We start from the raw sequence: 18127 nt of genomic DNA, 5'->3' as shown, positions 1-18127 counted from the left end.
GCAAGGGAAGTAGAGACCCTTGGGCAGGCGAGAAACACGGCACTTTGGAAATGGTTTGAAAGCTGTATATGGAGTGCATCCTGGGCCTCAACAGTTGTCACTGCTGTTATTATCCATTTTAAAACAGTAGTGTAGATCCTGACTCTTGTTATCCTGAGAGCCAGTGTGGTGCAGTGGCTAAAGTGTTGGACTTGGGAGTCGGGAGATCCGGGTTTTAGTACCCATTCAGCCATGGAAACCCACTGGGTGACTTTGGGCCAGTCAGACTCTCAGCCCAACCCACCTCACAGGTTTGTTGTGACAATAGAATGGAGAGGAGGATTATGTATGCCACCTTGGGTTCCTTGGAGGAAAAAAGGCAGGATATAAATGCAATAATAAATAAATACTGAGGTTTCTTCTAGACAAGTAAAAATTCTAGAAAGGGCTAATTTCTTTCCTGTGGGTGGGTGAGGGTGAGATGACATCCACTCATAGCCCTTGCCCCATTTCTCTCTTACAAAATTCATGGCCTGCAGCCCCATCAGCCATGTAGAGCAGTCCAGAGGCTGATAAACCTCCTGTCTTTATTGCCTGCCGGGGATTGCGAAGTTGTCATGCCCTCAATAGGCCACAAGATAAGTTGGTTTACAAGGAGATAAGTTTTTTTTAAAGCACACATTCCAGAAGAGCCGCTGTGTTTGACCACAGATACTGTGGCACCTTAAGTCTGATTCCCTCAGTGTCAGCAGTGACAAGGATGATTTGCGTGACTGAAGGAGCTACCACAGGTTAAAGATCACAGATTGAACTCCCATATTATGACATCATATCATCTCGAGCACAATCTTCTTTCAGTGGTGTTGGTGCCCATGTTCAACTGCACAAGTCTTAAGTACAAGGTAACCAACTGATGAGAAATCAAGAGATGGACATACATAAGTGACCTAGTTTATTGTGGCATGAACTTTCATATGTAAGTAGACAACAAATATACACAAATGTACATATACACACCGGTGCAAGTACCATGTAAAATAAACCCAAGTTAACAAAGTCAGAATAACTGGAATACAGTCCCAATTTCAGATAGGCACAAATATCCATTCCCTGATGTTGTATCAGCTTGCATAATCAGAAGCCCTCAGATCTAGTGTTTTAATCCAAATCACTGGATCCAAAATGAGAGGCCTTCAGCTATTCATCATGGATCCAAAATAAATGGCCTACAGCTGTTTATCATGGTACACATTTTCTCTACCAGAGATCTCAATGGAACTTGAATTCTTGCACAAAAGAAGGAAACAGAGGAACACTTTTTTGACTTCCCCAACTTGGAAAAAGAAGAGAACTTTCATCATACATGGTGAATTGATCACAGTCCCAATCCAAGGTGATCTAAACAGTACAAACATTACCAATGCTACTGTTTTACTTCCAGTGTTTGCTGAAAGGAACCACCCTTATGCTTTGTAATGTCTTCAGCTGGCCCAGCTTCTATGTTGACAGAATTCCTTGTGGCTTAACAGCCTAACACAGAGTTTGCTCCCAAAGTGCGGATGATCCTTTTGTGGTTGATGTTGTATTCAAGTTGCAGTGGCCCGCAGATGAAATAAATGGAGCCTGCAAGCAAAGGAATTAATTAGTGGCTGCAATTTTAAGCAGGGGATAGCAATTGTTAAGTGTCCATCTGTTATAAACTCGTTTGCTTGCTAATGGGTAGTGATGTCTGCTAATGTTTCTAGAGCTATCTGAAGATGCAAGGTCAGTGGTCTTTGACATCAAAGCAATATTTCTTGAACCTCGATTACTGGGTAGTTTAGGGGCTAAACAACCCTGATGTTAACCCATGCTTTGTTGTTGGGTTAACCGCTGGGTTGTTTAGCCCCTAAACAACCCAGCTGTCCAGGTTCAGATGTCATGTTCCACAACCTACAAAAGAACCAATTGTGGGTTATGGAGTAAAAGAGGTGCAACATGCTTGCTCTCTCCCATTTCTTCATGACAACCCATGGGATGCAGTTATGTGTGAACAGGGCTTATGTATATGTCCGCCTGCACAAGGAATGACATGCTCAATATATATGCCTAAATAGCTCTACATTGGAAAATATGCACACTGTGTATTTTGGTTTCACCCACTAGCACTGTAGCTTCCAGACCAAGTAAAAGAGTTTCTCGCTCTGTAATAAGAATACAAATGTTTACCATTCTGTTGATACGCTGCATTGACCTTATGCACAATTCCATGAAATTCATCCTTTATCAGTTTTGGATAGCCATGTTCCATAGAATGATGCTCCTCATCATAGCTATAACATCAAAGTGAATAATAATAATACTTGATCAGTGCAAGTTTTGTTTATTATTTCCCTTAAAACTTTCACATAACTCAGAATTGGAGGTAACTTCTTCCTCTAAAAATTAGAAGGGAATAGGGATAAAATATTGTTGATAATTGTGAGTAGCAGTATTATAGACAATTATAACCAGAGAAGCTTGTTGTCAAATACAGATGATGGCAGAGCAACTATTGTTGGAATAGTAATGACAGGGGATTACACCAAAAGAAGGTACAAGCGAAGTGACTTTTAAATCAGTTAGCAGGCACAAAGGATCATTCAGGGTGCGGAGCTACTTAACAGCTCTGGATGCAAAGTGTTGGGTGCAAATAGGAGTCACAAGTATTGTCTAGCAGCCAGATGGAGCAGCAGAAGTTTCCTTTTCAGCCTGGATTTCTCATGTAAACAAAGACTAGCATGTTCAGTACGTTCTGTTGTAGTAGTGGTTTCATTCACTTAGAAGCCTGACCTGATTTGCTCCTTCTGGGCTGCTTGTACCTTCTTTTTGTGTAATCCCCTGTTTATGACTCAGTAAAGTTTGCTAAGCCCTTCACTTTCTGGATTCCGTCTGCTTTAGTCAGTCACTTCAGTTGACAACTAAGTTCATCTCCCATCTGTGAAAATGAGCAGTCTGCTACTTACCTGAAAACCAAACTACAAAAGGGAGCCTCCAGCATGAAACGTCTGAACTAGACTGTAACAGTCAGATTGATTCTGTCGACTTTCAACAAGTACTATTATGTAGAGTTAGGCAACCAAATCCAGACTTCCAAACATCCTAGTCTGACCCTCCAGAATTTTCCAGAAGGCTTTGCCCCTTTCCTTAGCCCCACCCCCTTTCCCCCAACTACAAATCATTTGATGGTTTCCAGGGTTTTGTGAGGTTTTCCCCTCCATTCGAAAAGGTTGGAATGCCTCTCCTATGTCTTAGTCACTGGTGGCAACAGCTTTAAGCTAAAATATGCTGGTACATTTGGATTTTGGGCCCAGCACTGGTATGTGTCCCCTGAGAGCTTTTCCAAAACAGAATTCATCCCTCAGGCAGCCCTGATCTAGGGGTTGGAGCTGTGTGGGGCCATGCGGCCTACTCTAAGCAAGCCTGCAGATTCTGTCTTGTTGGCAATGTTGAAGTAAGATACTACTGCTGTACATGAAATGGTGAGGGTGGGTGCAGGGTGTTATCTTGTCCTTAACCTCAAGGAGCAACATGGCTTGGGCCGGCCTTGTATCTGTTTGTCTTCAGTAGTTGGAGGTTGTTGCACAACTGAACATTGGCTCTTAGGAAGGCCTCAGACCACTTACAAAGATTCCTTCAGTGATGGCAGCTATAAGCCCTCCTAAATCTGTCCCTGAAAGAGGACAGACAGTTGTTGGTTCCACTGTTGGAACCCAGTTTATGGAGGATTGAACAAAGAATAAAAGGTTTAAAGTGTGTGTGTGTGGGAGAGAGAGAGAGAGAGAGAGGCCCTTTCTACACTTAACTATTTTCCCAGGAAAATGGAGAGATTGTCCCTGCCTGCTGCCAGGGTCCCATGTGTCATTTAGATGCACAGGGATGATCCCAGGACGATCCCAGGAAAAAACACAGGTGTAGAAATGGCCAGAGAGAGTGTGTAGTAAATTATCCAGTGCTCTGATTTTCTGTTGGAAATGTATTTTCTAATATTTTTATGGCGAACAAAGCAGATAAACAGTACAGCAGAACGATCAGGTAATACACACACTTCAGATACTTCAACAACCAGAAAAGTTCTGGAGGAAATGCTTATAGTGAGATGTTTCCTAGTAAGAAGCCATTTTCTATTTTTCTTCCTTAGCACAGGCATTTCTTTCCATTTGTGCAGATTCATTCCAGAATCAAATGTGACAATCCTGTAGACAGCTATTCAGCTTGACCTTTCGGTAAACGACAGCACCCCACGTTTTGAGAAAATGAAAACAAGTGCACTGGATTTGCATCACATGAGCAAAGAGTTTCTATGGTCCTATTGTGAAGAAGCCAAATGTGCAAGCCATTTCCATGGACTCAGTTGGCCGGCCTCACTAAACGGTGTTTGAAACATGAACTTCAACTGCATAGTGAAGCCATGGCTAGTACCTGGCTGGAGAAAATGGTGATAACCTCCTTGTTTTTCTTATGGCTGCACTCAGGAATATTATCAGTGCAGCTGCCCTTGCTCAGCTAATAGCCATACGATGGATATGGTTGCCAATATATATAAAAGCTGAGTCAGTACTTCAAAGCAGATCATGGTGATGCAAAGACGGAAGGAAGGATGAAGACTGCCCAATCTTAGGGTGAAAGAAGCCTGGGATAGATTTGTATTGCAAAAGATCCAGGAAGAGATCAGAACTCCACATTGACCACAGCACCATGAGTAACACTGTGACATACTGTCACAGTGTAAATACAATACACTACCCTGAGAGAAGAACAGTATTTGGTGGGTTTCTAGACTCTGGTTTTGCAAGTGCTTCTGGCAAAAGGTTATTGAGTTTTACAGGAGTGCAGATTTCATGAGCCACTTCCCTTAACCTCCCACTTCCTTCCTACCTCCATATCTTGTCTCCAGTGAAAAACTTTGTCTTCCTAGTCTTTACATCATGAAATGCAGCATCTATCCTATCCACATGGCTTGGGAAGCCAAGGTCGTAAAGTGTCTGGGGATAGCCATGAAGTATCTTGTAGCCTTTCACAGCCCAATATTTCTTCCCTGTATAAAATGAATAGTGGAAATAAATGATGAATTGATACAAGGATAATAAATTGACACGAGTAATTTGAAAGCAGAACTGGATAAGCATCCAGAGGTATTCAATTATCCAGAGGTAATCCATGGAATTACTGGTTTATCATGTTCAGAATTTCCAGATAATAACCATCAAACTATAAATGCAGTCACAATATGGTTTCTGTATATGGAACTGCCAGAGCATTGATCCATTTAGCGTGGGATCACCCACTCTAACTGACAGCAACATTCCAGGCTCAGGCAAGGTCTTTCTCATCACTGCTACCTGAGATCTGTTCTGGGGCAGCTGATCAGAGTTGTCCAGCCTCCTTTCTGTAGGAAAGTTGGGGTTTTACCCAGTGGAAGGAGGTAGCTCTGATTTTGGTGGGGCTGTGAATCCATTCTGTGTCAGCACCAGCCAGAATTCTGAGGGAGTTATCCAAGGTGCTGAACCTATTTTGGGGGAAGGGTTCAGTACCTTGGATAACCCTTTTTTCTGTTGGTTCGGATTGAAACCCAGAATGGATTTACGGCCCCACCAAAATCAGAGCCACCAGCCAAATTACCATCAGTCTCCATTGGATTTACGCAATAGAAAGAACAGGTTCCACACTCTGTTAACAGTGAAATCCCCATGATTGGTGGTTGGAGAAAGGGGAAGGGGGTGAGATCACTTGGGGAATCCCGGAGGGCCAGATTAGGACCCCGGCCCTGAACTTTCGCACCGCTGACCTATAGTTTTGCTTTTATCCTTTCCATGAAGTAGGTAAGAACAACATTCATAGCCCTATCCAGTCCTTATCAAAGTAGGATGCTTAAATAGGCAAGGTGAGAGTGTTGGATCCAGGATTGGATCTAGTTTTACTTTTACCACTGTTTTACAAGTGCCTGGAGGCCTGAAGAAATATGAAGAAGTTAGCAGAAATGTATTTTCTAACTGTCAAGGTCTCAGCTGGACAATTATTGAATTATTGGCTGGAGAGGTTTTTCAATTAATCAATTAGTGATTCCATGACTGTACAGTTTTTCCTCTATATAAATGTCTGTGTTACTCCATCTTTCTCCGCTCCATCTGTAATGCTGCTGCTGTGTAAAACCGTTATGATCGTCTGTGAGTATGTGTGTGTGTTGCTGTAACTAAGTTATTCAACTGCCTGTAAAAAGGCTTTGTTTTAACCAAGCAAAGAATCCTTAGCCTCATTTGTGTCTTTGCTGCATCCTACGCTGAGAGCCACTGCTAATTCTGGTTATCTCTGGAATAGAGTGTAACTTCCAACAGAGAGCACGCTAGCCCTGCCCAGCCCTACACTGTCATAAGGCCACACTCGATGGCCTTATAGTCCCCTTCCAAGTCTACTATTCTATGATTCTATGACTCCCATTGTGCTGTATGTGTGGAGAACCTCTTTGTGAAGAGGAATGTCTCTTCTATCCAGCGGGGTGCTGCCCATGCAATCTGGAATGCTGGATAACTAGCCTTCTGAATCACACAGAACACAGCTAAACAAGACTCTCCCTCTTCACAAAGTTGCCCTCCAGATGTGCACCATGAGTGTGACAATGTAGCATGGTGGGGCTGGCATGCTCCCCTCCTCACTTGTTTAAGCAACACACTTTGGTAATGCCTGAATAGGGCTCATATTTCAGAAAGCTTCACCTATTGGGCTGTATAGAAATGTAATTAATAAATGAATGAATGAATGAAATGTGCTGGTGAATCTCAATGAAGAAATATTACAGGGCAGAAGGCTAGAGTGTATGTGGGTGGGGGAGGTAAAAGAGTTTTCACCTCTAAATATGAAGACAATGTCCTTCTCTGGGAGGCCATAAGCCGCATCTGCTCGGTTTCGAAGCTTTGGCCAAACGGAAAGAATGTCCATCCAATCTTTCCTAAAGAGCCGAGGATTGTAACGCCACACGAATCTGGTTTAGGATAGAAAGCAAGCATCATGGTGAGTATTTCAGGGTAGTCCAAGCTCAAAACAAAACAAAACGGAGAGATTGATTGATTTGAAGAAGGAACAAAGGATCTCGCGGATCTTGCCAGCTCAACATCACAGACTAGGTTTGGATGTCATGCATAGTTTAGCATGATGTGAATGAGCTGAATTGTGACTTGGGCTTGCATGCTCCTCCCCCTCCCCTCCTCCCATGTAGCTGCAAAAAGGAGACTGGAAGTGTTCACTTCCATTTTCCATTAATCACAGTCTAGCATTGTCTCTAAACCTAAACTGTGGTTAATGGAAACATGCATACAAAAATCCATACTTTAGGTGGAAATTGCATTTTCTAAAAAAGTTATTTTAGTGAGAATGGTGAACCAAAATTTGTATTTTAAGGTAAATGAGTACAAGTGAAAGGGAAGTTTCATGGGACGTTTAAAAAGGGGGTGTTAAAAGAAGGCAGGACAGACCAGAGGGATGATTAACCACATGTGAAATTGACATAAGGCATTCCAAAATCCATAGATGGTAGTACAGTGCCTTTATTAGGCCAATTCGAATATCATAAAAAATGTTGCAGCTTTCGAGATCTTCAGATCTCTTCATCAGACAACATGTTGCAAAAAGCAGGTTGGCTGGGAGGAGGGTGAGACAGGGAAGGGTGACTCAGTGTTGTAGTCAGGATGGCTGTATGGTCAATGACGGAGGAGAGGCTGCAGATATTCAAACTGGGCTTCACGACGCGATGTGATCATAAGTTTCAGTGTCTCTAGGACAGCTGGATAGAAAAATGTCTCAGACAACTGCAGATTCTTGAAATGGTCAGGATGACCATGCAGACATCCAAACACAAAGCTTCTAGTCAGCCTTTTTCTCCTCCCCCAGTCCTTCCCCCACACACACACCGCACACACACCTTGCAAACACATACAGACCTGATTTTTCTATCGTAGACCTGATGCAAAAATCATGAAAGCTAGCAAATTTTTTGTGATCTTCAAGTTGGCCTAATAAACGTATTGCTCTATATCAGCCTTCCTCAACCTGGGGCGCTCCAAATTAAAGTTACATTTGAGCACATCTCCTGTACATTCAGTTTACAGAGTCCACCAAGTCTTGCAAAGGCAATGTCTTCCTCCTCTATGAGCTGGCTGGGGCATTCTGGGAGATGCAGTCCAACACATCTGGAGCGCCCCAGGTTGAGGAAGGCTGCTCTATATGGATTTTGGAATTTTTCTTATCTCTAACATGGCTACCTTTGTGTATTTGTTTTTAGCTGTTTACATTGTTTTATTTTTTTATGCTAAAAATGTTAGGCTATTTTATTATGCTGCATTTTGTATGTTTATTAATGGTTATAAACTGCCCAGAGAGCTTCAGCTATGGGGCGGTATAGAAATGAAATTACTATAGTTTTGCAGGATAGAGTGTTGCGTCCAATGTTAGTCCTATATAGAGTAGACCCATTGAAATGAATGGGACTGAAGAAAGTTATGATAAACGTAAGTCTCATTCATTTCAATGGGTCTCTGTAGGACTAACATTGGATACTACCCCATGGACTGGAAACAGATTAATTCATAGTTTGAGCATAAGAAGAGCCATGCTGGATCAGACCAAGGGCCCATCTAGTCTAGTACTGTGTTCACAGTGGCCAACCAGGTGTTGGCCAGGGACCAACAAAGCAGGACATGGTGCAACAGCACCCTCCCACCCATCTTCCCCAGCAATTGCGGCATATAGACTTACTGCCTCTGATACTGGAGGTAGCACATAGCCATCAGGTCTAGTAGCTATTGATAGCCTTCTCCTCCAGGAATTTATCCAACCCCATTTTAAAGCCATCCAAACTGGTGGCCATATGGAAAGAGAGGGAAAAGAGGCATAAGAGACAACTGAGGAGAGGTCCTCAGGGCTTGAAAAGTGACTACAGGGGGAGGGGAGAATGGAGGAAGGCAAAATCCAGCACGTAGTCTAGATGTGTTTCACGTGGCTCCCAGTCCATTGCCTGTCTTCCTCACCATAGCCTTTGTTATTAATTACTGCAAAATACTAAAGTTAGAAATGGAAATGGTGAATACATCTACTGGCTTCTTACGTGTCCTTGAATATGATTTTCTCCCCATTTAATTCCGCAATGGCGTCTGCTGAGAATTTTGGGTCACATCTCTTCGGAGCTTTAGCACTGACTGTACCTTTGGAACCTGCAGATGATGAGAAGCGGCCCTTTTGTTACATCCCATTCAGTATACACCATCATGCTTCTGGTTAATTTCTGCAATACTGTCTGCTAGTAATTCACTATATTAGACCAACATTGCTAGGCAGACCTGGAAGAACTAGCAAAACCACATTGAGGACTAATACCTGCCTCTCCATGTACGAATATATATATTTATGGGGTACCGTAAAGAGCTTGGATGCCTGCCACATCATCTTCAGAAAGAATAAAGTCTTTCGAATCCTTGTAGCTGTAAAGAGGGTACATCAGAGCTTCGGGGTCAGTGGAGTGGTCTAGCCCCAAAGCATGGCCAAGCTCATGGGCCGCAACTGAAAATAAATTAAAGGCTGGAAAAAGCAAAAGACCAATTAAGTTAGTAACAGTGCCTCAGAGAGCCCCCCCCCACACACACACCTAAGCATAAGGTAGAATGAGAGCTAGGCTCCTACTCTCACATCACCTGCTGTAGAAATAATATGCATGTCCCCCACCATCCCTTCTACTCATGAGTAAGCATCACAATCTGCCTCTTCAGATTACAAGGTGGGGGACCTACCCAAGCATAAATTGTTTTGATTTGTCCATTGTAGTTCCTTCTGTTAGAAATTAGTCCTCTATACCAGGAATGGGCAGACATCAGGTTTGTGAGATTTGTATTTTTTACTAGAATCCAAAGGCCCATCAACCACAGAGGAGTTATCTGAGAGGGTGGGGCCAAGTAAAAAGTGGTGATTCAGAGGGTGGAGCCAATAAACTACTTCACCTACCGCATGAACCTGCATATACAAATCTACATCCTAGAGTTGGTACAGATGAGAGATTCTAACACCAAATTCTAAATCTTGGCTGTGGAATTTCACAAAGACCTGGTCAAAGGCAACCCAGTGATACTGATATTTTACAGGAGAGGAGCACAGAGGATGAGAAAAAAGTGCTTAGTACAAGGTCAGCCAGATTGGGAGTCAGAAACTCTTGGGAGATCTATTGCAAATTGCTCAGAGTTCTACCAGGAGATCCTAATCGTCTATTGCTCCCTACTTCTGGTCTTTGTATATATGTACACACAAAAATGTTGCAAAATAAGAAAGGATCAGATTTTTAAAAAATAAGTCTACATCAGAGGGACTTTGGTACAGGCTCATATGAAGCACATCCTAAGGCGCTTGAAAAACTATGAAAATAGAGAAATAGGTAAAACTAAAATTATTAAGACCTTATCACTGCTAACCAAACTTTAGATTTGTGACTGGCACATCATGTTGTTGTTGTTGTTTAATTACATTTATATCCCACCTTTTTTCCTCCAAGGAAACCAAGATGGCGTACATAATCCTCCTCCTCTCCATGTTATCCTCACAACAACAGCCCTGTGAGGAAGGTTGGGCAGAGAGTATGTGACTGGCCCAAAGTCACCCAGTGGGTTTCCATGGCCGAGTGGGGACTAGTACCTGGATCTCCTGACTCCCAGTCCAACACCTTAACCACTACACCACACTGGCTCATGTTGACAGAACACCTAAATAGGACTGCCTCCTTATTCTAGACTGATGGCCATGGCTGGCTCCAGACTTGGGGCTGTTCACACAAGACATTAAGCCACACTCAAGTGTTTGAGTGTGGGCTAGTGTTGAATCATGCATTGTTTGTTGAACCATGGGTTAGTGTGTAGTCCAAACCAATTACATTTTATGCAGAATGGCTTGTTAACTACCCTAAACAACCCAACAACAAACCATGGGTTCTCAAGGTGGCTTGTTCGAGAAAAGTAAGCAGTACTGCATGTTTAACAAGCTCCAATGCAGAAAATGTCAAGACAACATGCTAACCCATGGTTCAACAAACAACCCACAGTTCTACAGCAACCCACACTCAACCACGGAGTGTGGATTAGAGTGTTGAGCGAACACAACCATTGTGCCAGGAGCTGGCCCCAGGATCATTTGCTGCACTGCAGGGGAACTTGAGACACAATTTTGAGCTTTAGCCAAGAGGTGACATGGTGACAAAACAAAGGATCATGGGGCATACCCCCTTAGACTGCATGCTCCCTTCACAATGACAGCTGCACACTGGGGAGTAATCATAGCTTAGTGGTAGAGCTCATGTGATGCACATTCAAGGTCAATCTCTGGTATCTCCAGTTAGAAGGATAAGTTAGCAGGTAAATGGAAAGACCTTCTGCCAGAGATCCCAGAGAGATGCTACCACTTGGGGGACTAGTCTTCCCCAACCTGATTCCCTCCAGATATGTCAGACTACAACTCCTAGCATCCCCCAGCCAGCATTTGGAGAAATCAGGCTGGCTAAGGCTGGAGTAGAAATCATAATTATATATACAAATTGCTAAAAAGTATTGCAAAGAGACGATAGCTCAATAGTAGAGCACATGGTTTGTATGCAGAAGGTCTAAGGTTCAATCCCTGATTTCTTAAGTTGCAGGTGACGGGAAAGACTTCTGTCTAAGATGCTGGTGAGATATTGCCAGTATAGACAATACTGGGCTAGATGGATAAATAATCTGTCTAGGTTCTTATGTTCACATATTCAAGAGTTGTGCCCCAGCATCCTCAGAAATATTACAGGGGGTCGTGTGGGAACCTCCTGGCTGACATGCTTCAAGCAACTGATCCTCAACCATCTTGAATTGCCAGCCCTATAAAATATGTGAACTGCCCCAAGAGCTTTGGCTGTTGGGCAGTACAGAAATGCAATAAATAAATAAATAAATAAATAAATAAATAAATAAAGTGTACTAAGTAACCACTGGGCATGGTGGCCCAGACAAGCTAGTTTTTCTGGGAAGCCCAGATATGAACAAACTCCTACCTCTGGAATCATTGGTCCAGGTTTCATCGTCATCGAAGTGGACATCCCCTCCAATATCACCACCAGGAGGGAAAGCATGAGCCAGTTGACCCAACGGTCCATCGAAAGGAAATAAGTCCCCATGCTCTACAAAACAAAGCATCACAAATAATGCAATTTGTAACACCAATTGCTGAACTAGAGATCAAGATATTTGGCCCAGATAATGCAATAAATTTAAGGCTAACCATGACAACAACCCATCTTGCCTCAAGTTACCTTTGGTTGCAAAAGAGAGCATCATGTCAGCGGTGCCATGAGACAATCTGGTGAAATGAAGAGGGATGACATCACGCCATACTTGGACAGCTTCCTCAATGGCTTGGTCCACTTCATCCCGGCCCATATCTGGAGTATAGTTCACAATTCTATTCAAGTGACAGATGGCAAGTTACTAAACCTGTCTGTATTTGTTTTGTGCTAGAACATTTCAAATGATCTAGAAATGTTTCCAGGACAGTATTTTTTTTCTCACCAATATTTTTTTTGGGGGAAATTTAAGCCCAATATTTTGTCAATAATCAAAATATGCTTAACTAAAATGCGCAAGGCGGAGAAGTAGAATACGTAGATTGTTTCCTCTTTGTTTCAGTTCACAAGGAAACATGTGCACAAGGCTTGACTCAGATCAACAAGGACAACAAGAACTTGAATCTGCTGGGTTACCTTTTTTCTTTTTTTCTTTTTTAAAGGACAGGGCTAGTAAAATTGAAACATTAGGGGAACATTAGTATAGACTTTTAAAAAATCTACTTCTTTTAGTTGTGAATTATTCCAAATCCATTTCTAATGGTGATCCTGTATATTATTTATCCAGTATTAATAATTTTATTAATTACTAAATAAATTATTAATGGATAAATAATTTGGATTTGGAATAATTCACAGCTAAAAGAAGTAGATTTTTAAAAGTCTGTTCTAATGTTCTCCCTAATATTACAATTTTACTAGCCCTAACTTAAAATAATAATAATAATAATAATAATAATAAGGTAATTTATTTCACACATACACACTGCATATAACTGACCCAAAGAACTTTCCATATAACTCTTTAATTATCTTACTATTGGACAGTCTTTTTATTGGTTTAATATTTGGAGCTCAAATATTACAAAATCAATTTTTGTGATTCTTTATCTTTACAGTAGACATAGACCAGACAAACCTTCAGAGAGGACACATTCAAATAGAGACTGTCCTCTGACAGCCTATCTAAACAAACTAACTGTCTTATTTAAACAAACAACTGGAGGCCCTATGTAAAAACAAACAAACAGAAGACTGTCCTATATAAACAAACAGACAACAAACAACAAAACCTCACGGCTACCTTAGATTAGCAATTGTTAACACTAACCGTGGCTCTCTCAAACCCAGTTTGCAAACCCAGGTCTAACCATAATTGCAAACACTGTTTTGCACTTAACCATGCTTGGAGGGAAGATCAGGGCATGTGTAATAACTATAGGTTAGCTCTGAAAAGGGATGGGAGAAATAAATTCCCTTGGGAAAAGGGATGGGGAAGAGAATTCTCTTCCATTTCCCCCCTCCAGTATCCAGGTTGTTTTCTGTCCGCTTTGCTTCCCTCTGTGCCAGGCCTACCGTTCTTGTTTGCTGATAACTTTCCTCAAACTAGCTGGCTGGAGGATTATGGGAGTTGTAGTTCAATAAAACTGGAGGGCAACAGGTTAGGGAAGGCTGGACTACATCAATAGCACACAGCCAAAGTACCTCTTCAGAGGTCCTTTCATGTACTTCATTTTCTCTGGGTTTCAGCCATAGGCTCTAAAAATCCCCATGCCAACAATGCTCAAAAAAGAGTTCACAGCTCTGGGATGGAGCCTGGGTCAGACTGACTCACAGTTGCAGCTGCTCTAGGAAGGGTAACCCAGAAATAAAACTTGTTGTCAGGATTAGGTACAAGCAGTATCAAAGATATTATTGTAGCAATATGCTGTATCAAGTCATCTAGCCTGGTCCTCAGAAATAGCAGCAGCACCTTGAAAATCAGCAGGCAAAAAGTACTCTTGCAAACCACAGGGCTAATATTTTCAGGAACACAATGCACGGACATGAAATAAAGAAAGAAAAGAATACAGAACTCAATGGATTCGTTTTACCTGAACGTTAAGCCCCACGCCAGCCATTTAATTCTCTTGGGGAAAAAATGGTACCCTGCCACATCAGGGATACCACACCTCGGCTGTTTCATCACTTCAAGGGTCTTAGGAGTCAGCTCGCCATTTGCTTCCAGGCCAAAAAATGACTGCATTTGCTTCAATTTGTCCAACAAAGAATCTGAGCTCCTCTTCCAAATAGTTCCTTGTCTGTAGAAAGCATTCAGATAGCTCTGGAAACCAACAGGAAGGACAACAATGAAAGAACACACGCTAAAACGAAAAGATCAAAGGGGAATGCCGTTGAGAGTACCTACTTCTGCAAGGAGAAGGTCATCAGCTGAATGAACCCCAGGATCTAATGCTGCATGCCTGGGAAGTGGTAAAGCCAAGCCGAGATGGAGGGTCCAGACGAGGAAAGCTGTGGAAATGTAGGCATTCATGTTCACACAACTCCTGGATCGCTGAAGGTTTTACTGGTGTGCCTTGCATGGGATACGTTTTTATAGGGCAAGTGACTGATTAATTGAATCATCATCTCTTATCTGTGAGAAAATTGTGCAATCTCCTTTCCACTCTAGGGCAAAGGGCTACAGGTCACATTGTTTAACATAAATCTCCATGCTTGTAGTAAAGAGATTAAAGTCATTGTTCAACGCCTATTGTGATGCTAAATGGGTGCTTTGCTTTCTGCAACATTTCCCTTCAGTCTTCCTCAAGGGAAATAAGTTTATTTGGATATATGCACCGTTTATTTCCATCACATTTTATAAAAATACAAACAGTATTTTGACACACAAATCACATGCACAAATAAAAGTCTATTCATCTTTTTCTACTCAATTTCAAATAGCCCTCTTTCTGGTGCCCTCCAGATTTTATTTAATTAATTAATTATTACATATTTATATATGCCCAAACGCTGAAGCCTATTTCAACTGCCATCAGCCCCAGCTAACCAATGGTTAGGAATGATGGGAACTGTAGTCTAAAGCATCTGGAGAGCCCCAGGTTGGGCAAAGCAAAACAATTCCACTCTTTTTGAACCAAAATAAATATGGTGCTGGAAACATGCCAACCTCCACGTATTAGGTGTGTTTGTTTTAATTAAAAATCTTAAGATTGGATACCCCAGGCATACAGGATGGAGCCGGGGAAGGCAATATGGCGTACAAATATAGCACCATGTACATTGCTGGTGCTATATAAATAAATAAATAAATAAATAAATAAATAAATAAATAATAATAATAACAAAGGCACTAATGCTCATGGTGTGAGCCTTCATTTCATTTGTCTTGTTATTGTATGTGGTCAGACATTTTTTTTTTAAGCAATACCAAAATGGAGTGTGTGCAAGCCATTGAGCACTGATGCATCTATTATATGTTTCAGTTTTAAACAAAACAATAAACCCGCTACTGCATATCTTCAGTCTAATCCTACCACAGTCCACAATGTGCAATAAATCACAACAGCAAAGGATTAATTTGGCATTATTGTGCAATTTGTACCATCATGTGTAGTCATGAGCAGTTACTGATAATAGGGAAAAAATGACTGGAAGAATGAATGAATTTCTCTGTCTAAGATGCCACTGAAAAAAATGTTTCATATATCTGGGGATATATGGGCTAGTGAAAAACAATCAGCAAATGAGCGAAAAAGCTAAGGTTGCTAACTTCTGCAGTGTGCTTGAGTTCTTACTTAACATGAGGTCAGTAGTAATTCTACATCAAAAACAAAAACAAGTTCAGTTTATCGCTCAATATCACCCCAGACTTTTGCATATAAATCAAAATAAAGACTCAAAGCAAGAAAAGTAGAGAGTGACAATATACAAGCAAATCAAACTAAGCATAATGGTAAGAAAATAAGAAATCGTTTAACAAACCATCAGCAACTGATTTGAGTACTATAAATTATTAGATTAGTTAAAACAACTCAATAACCTCTGTAATCATCTGTCAAAAAAAAAATCCTCTTCCCTAGAGCTAGCTTAACAAATTTAACACTGTCACAAAGTAATCTATCCCAGCCTGTATCAATAAAATGTTGCTCAAAGAGGTGCTATCTCTGATATCAACAGTGAAGTAACCGAAGTACTATGTATAGCACCATGGACATTGATGGTGCTGTATAAACAATTAATAATAATAAGAGAGCCAGTGTGGTGTAGTGGTTAGAGTGTTGGATGGGGAGTTGGGAGATTCGGGTTCTAACTCAGCCATGGAAACCCACTGGGTGCCTTTGGGCCAGTCACAGACTCTCAGCCCAACCTACCTCACAGGGTTGTTGTTGTGAGGATAAAATGGAGAGGAGGAGAATTATGTATGGGTTCCTTGGAGGAAAAAGAGGTGGGGGATAAATGTAATAATAATAATAATAATAATAATAATAATAATAATAATAATAATAATAATAATATACCTGAAATCCAAATACAATGCACATTTCAAAAGAAAGTGAACCAAATTCTAAGAACATAAGAGAGAGCCAGTGTGGTGTAGTGGCTAAAGTGTCGGAATGGGAGTCAGGAGATCTGGGTTCTAGTCCCTCTCTCGGCCATGGAAACTCACTGGGAGACTTTGGGCCAGTCACAGACTCTCAGCCCAACCTACCTCACAGGGTTGTTGTTGTGAGGATAAAATGGAGAGGAGGAGAATTATGTATGCCGCCTTGGGTTCCTTGGAGGAAAAAGAGGTGGGGGATAAATGCAATAATAATAATAATAATAATAATAATAATAATAATAATAATAATATACCTGAAATCCAAATACAATGCACATTTCAAAAGAAAGTGAACCAAATTCTAAGAACATAAGAGAGAGCCAGTGTGGTGTAGTGGCTAAAGTGTTGGAATGGGAGTCAGGAGTTCTGGGTTCTAGTCCCCCTCTCGGCCATGGAAAACCCACTGGGTGACTTTGGGCCAGTCACAGACTCTCAGCCCAACCCACCTCACAGGGTTGTTGTTGTGAGGATAACATGGAGAGGAGGAGGACTATGTACTGTGATTGTTTTTCACAGACCCATATATCCCCAGATATATGAAACATTTTTTTTGGAGGAAAAAAGGCAGGATATAAATGCAATAATGCAATACAATAAGAAGAGCCACGCTGGATCAGGCCAAGGGTCCATTTAGTCCAGCATTCTGTTCACGTAGTGGCCAATCTGCAAGCAGGACAGGAGTGCAACAGCACCCTCCCACCCTATTCCCCAGCAGCTCTTGTATATAGGCATACTGCCTCTGAGACTGGAGGAAGCATGTAGAGACATCAGGGCTAGGAACCACTGATAGCCTTGCCTTCCATGAATTTTTCCAATCCCCTTTTAAAGTCATCCAAATTGGTGGTCTACACTGCAGCTTGTGGAAGCGAATTCCATAGTTAAGAACGTAAGAAGAGCCCTGCTGGATCAGACAGAGGGTCCATCTAGTCCAGCACCTTGTTCACACAGGGGCCAACCATGTGTTGTGTGAAGAATTACTTCTTTTTATCTGTCCTGAATCCCACCAATCCTGTCTCCCACCAATCCACTTCATAGGATGACCCAATTGGGTTCTAGTATTATGAAAGAGGGAGAAAAATGTTTCCCTCTCCACTGTCTCCACACCATGTATAATTTTGAAAATAGCTCCCGTTTCTCACAATCTATTCTAAGCTAAATAGTCCCAGACATTGTAACTTTTCCTCCTAGGGAAGTTGCTCCAGTCCCTTGAGCTTTTCTGCACTTTTTCCAACTCTACAACATCCTTTTTTAGGTATGGTAACCAGAGCTGTACCCAGTATTCTAGGTGTGGTTGCACTATAGAATATCCTTTACCTTTGGCATTCAGTTGGTCAATGTCTACCCATCACATGTTGACCACTATAGCACATCTTAACACCCATTAACTGCAGGGTATTTAAACTGCATTAAGT

At 41.6% G+C, this 18127-nt stretch overlaps 1 protein-coding gene across 1 annotated transcript; it reads right to left on the bottom strand.

Moving 5' to 3' along the window:
• Positions 1 to 1501: 1501 nt before the first annotated feature.
• LOC134399654 (collagenase 3-like) lies at positions 1502 to 14645 on the bottom strand. The gene is made up of 10 exons (XM_063127736.1): positions 14520 to 14645; positions 14206 to 14435; positions 12302 to 12450; positions 12044 to 12169; positions 9403 to 9564; positions 9095 to 9200; positions 6843 to 6976; positions 4876 to 5035; positions 2188 to 2291; positions 1502 to 1602 (listed from the first exon to the last, which is right to left on the bottom strand). Exons 1-10 carry the CDS (start codon positions 14643 to 14645, stop codon positions 1502 to 1504), a joined length of 1398 nt encoding a protein of 465 aa, XP_062983806.1.
• Positions 14646 to 18127: the final 3482 nt, after the last annotated feature.

Source organism: Elgaria multicarinata, chromosome 5, assembly GCF_023053635.1.
Source record: "Elgaria multicarinata webbii isolate HBS135686 ecotype San Diego chromosome 5, rElgMul1.1.pri, whole genome shotgun sequence".
NCBI classification, from domain to species: domain Eukaryota; kingdom Metazoa; phylum Chordata; class Lepidosauria; order Squamata; family Anguidae; genus Elgaria; species Elgaria multicarinata.
Note: the sequence above shows the minus strand (reverse complement) of the source record. Positions and strands in the feature narration are given on the sequence as shown.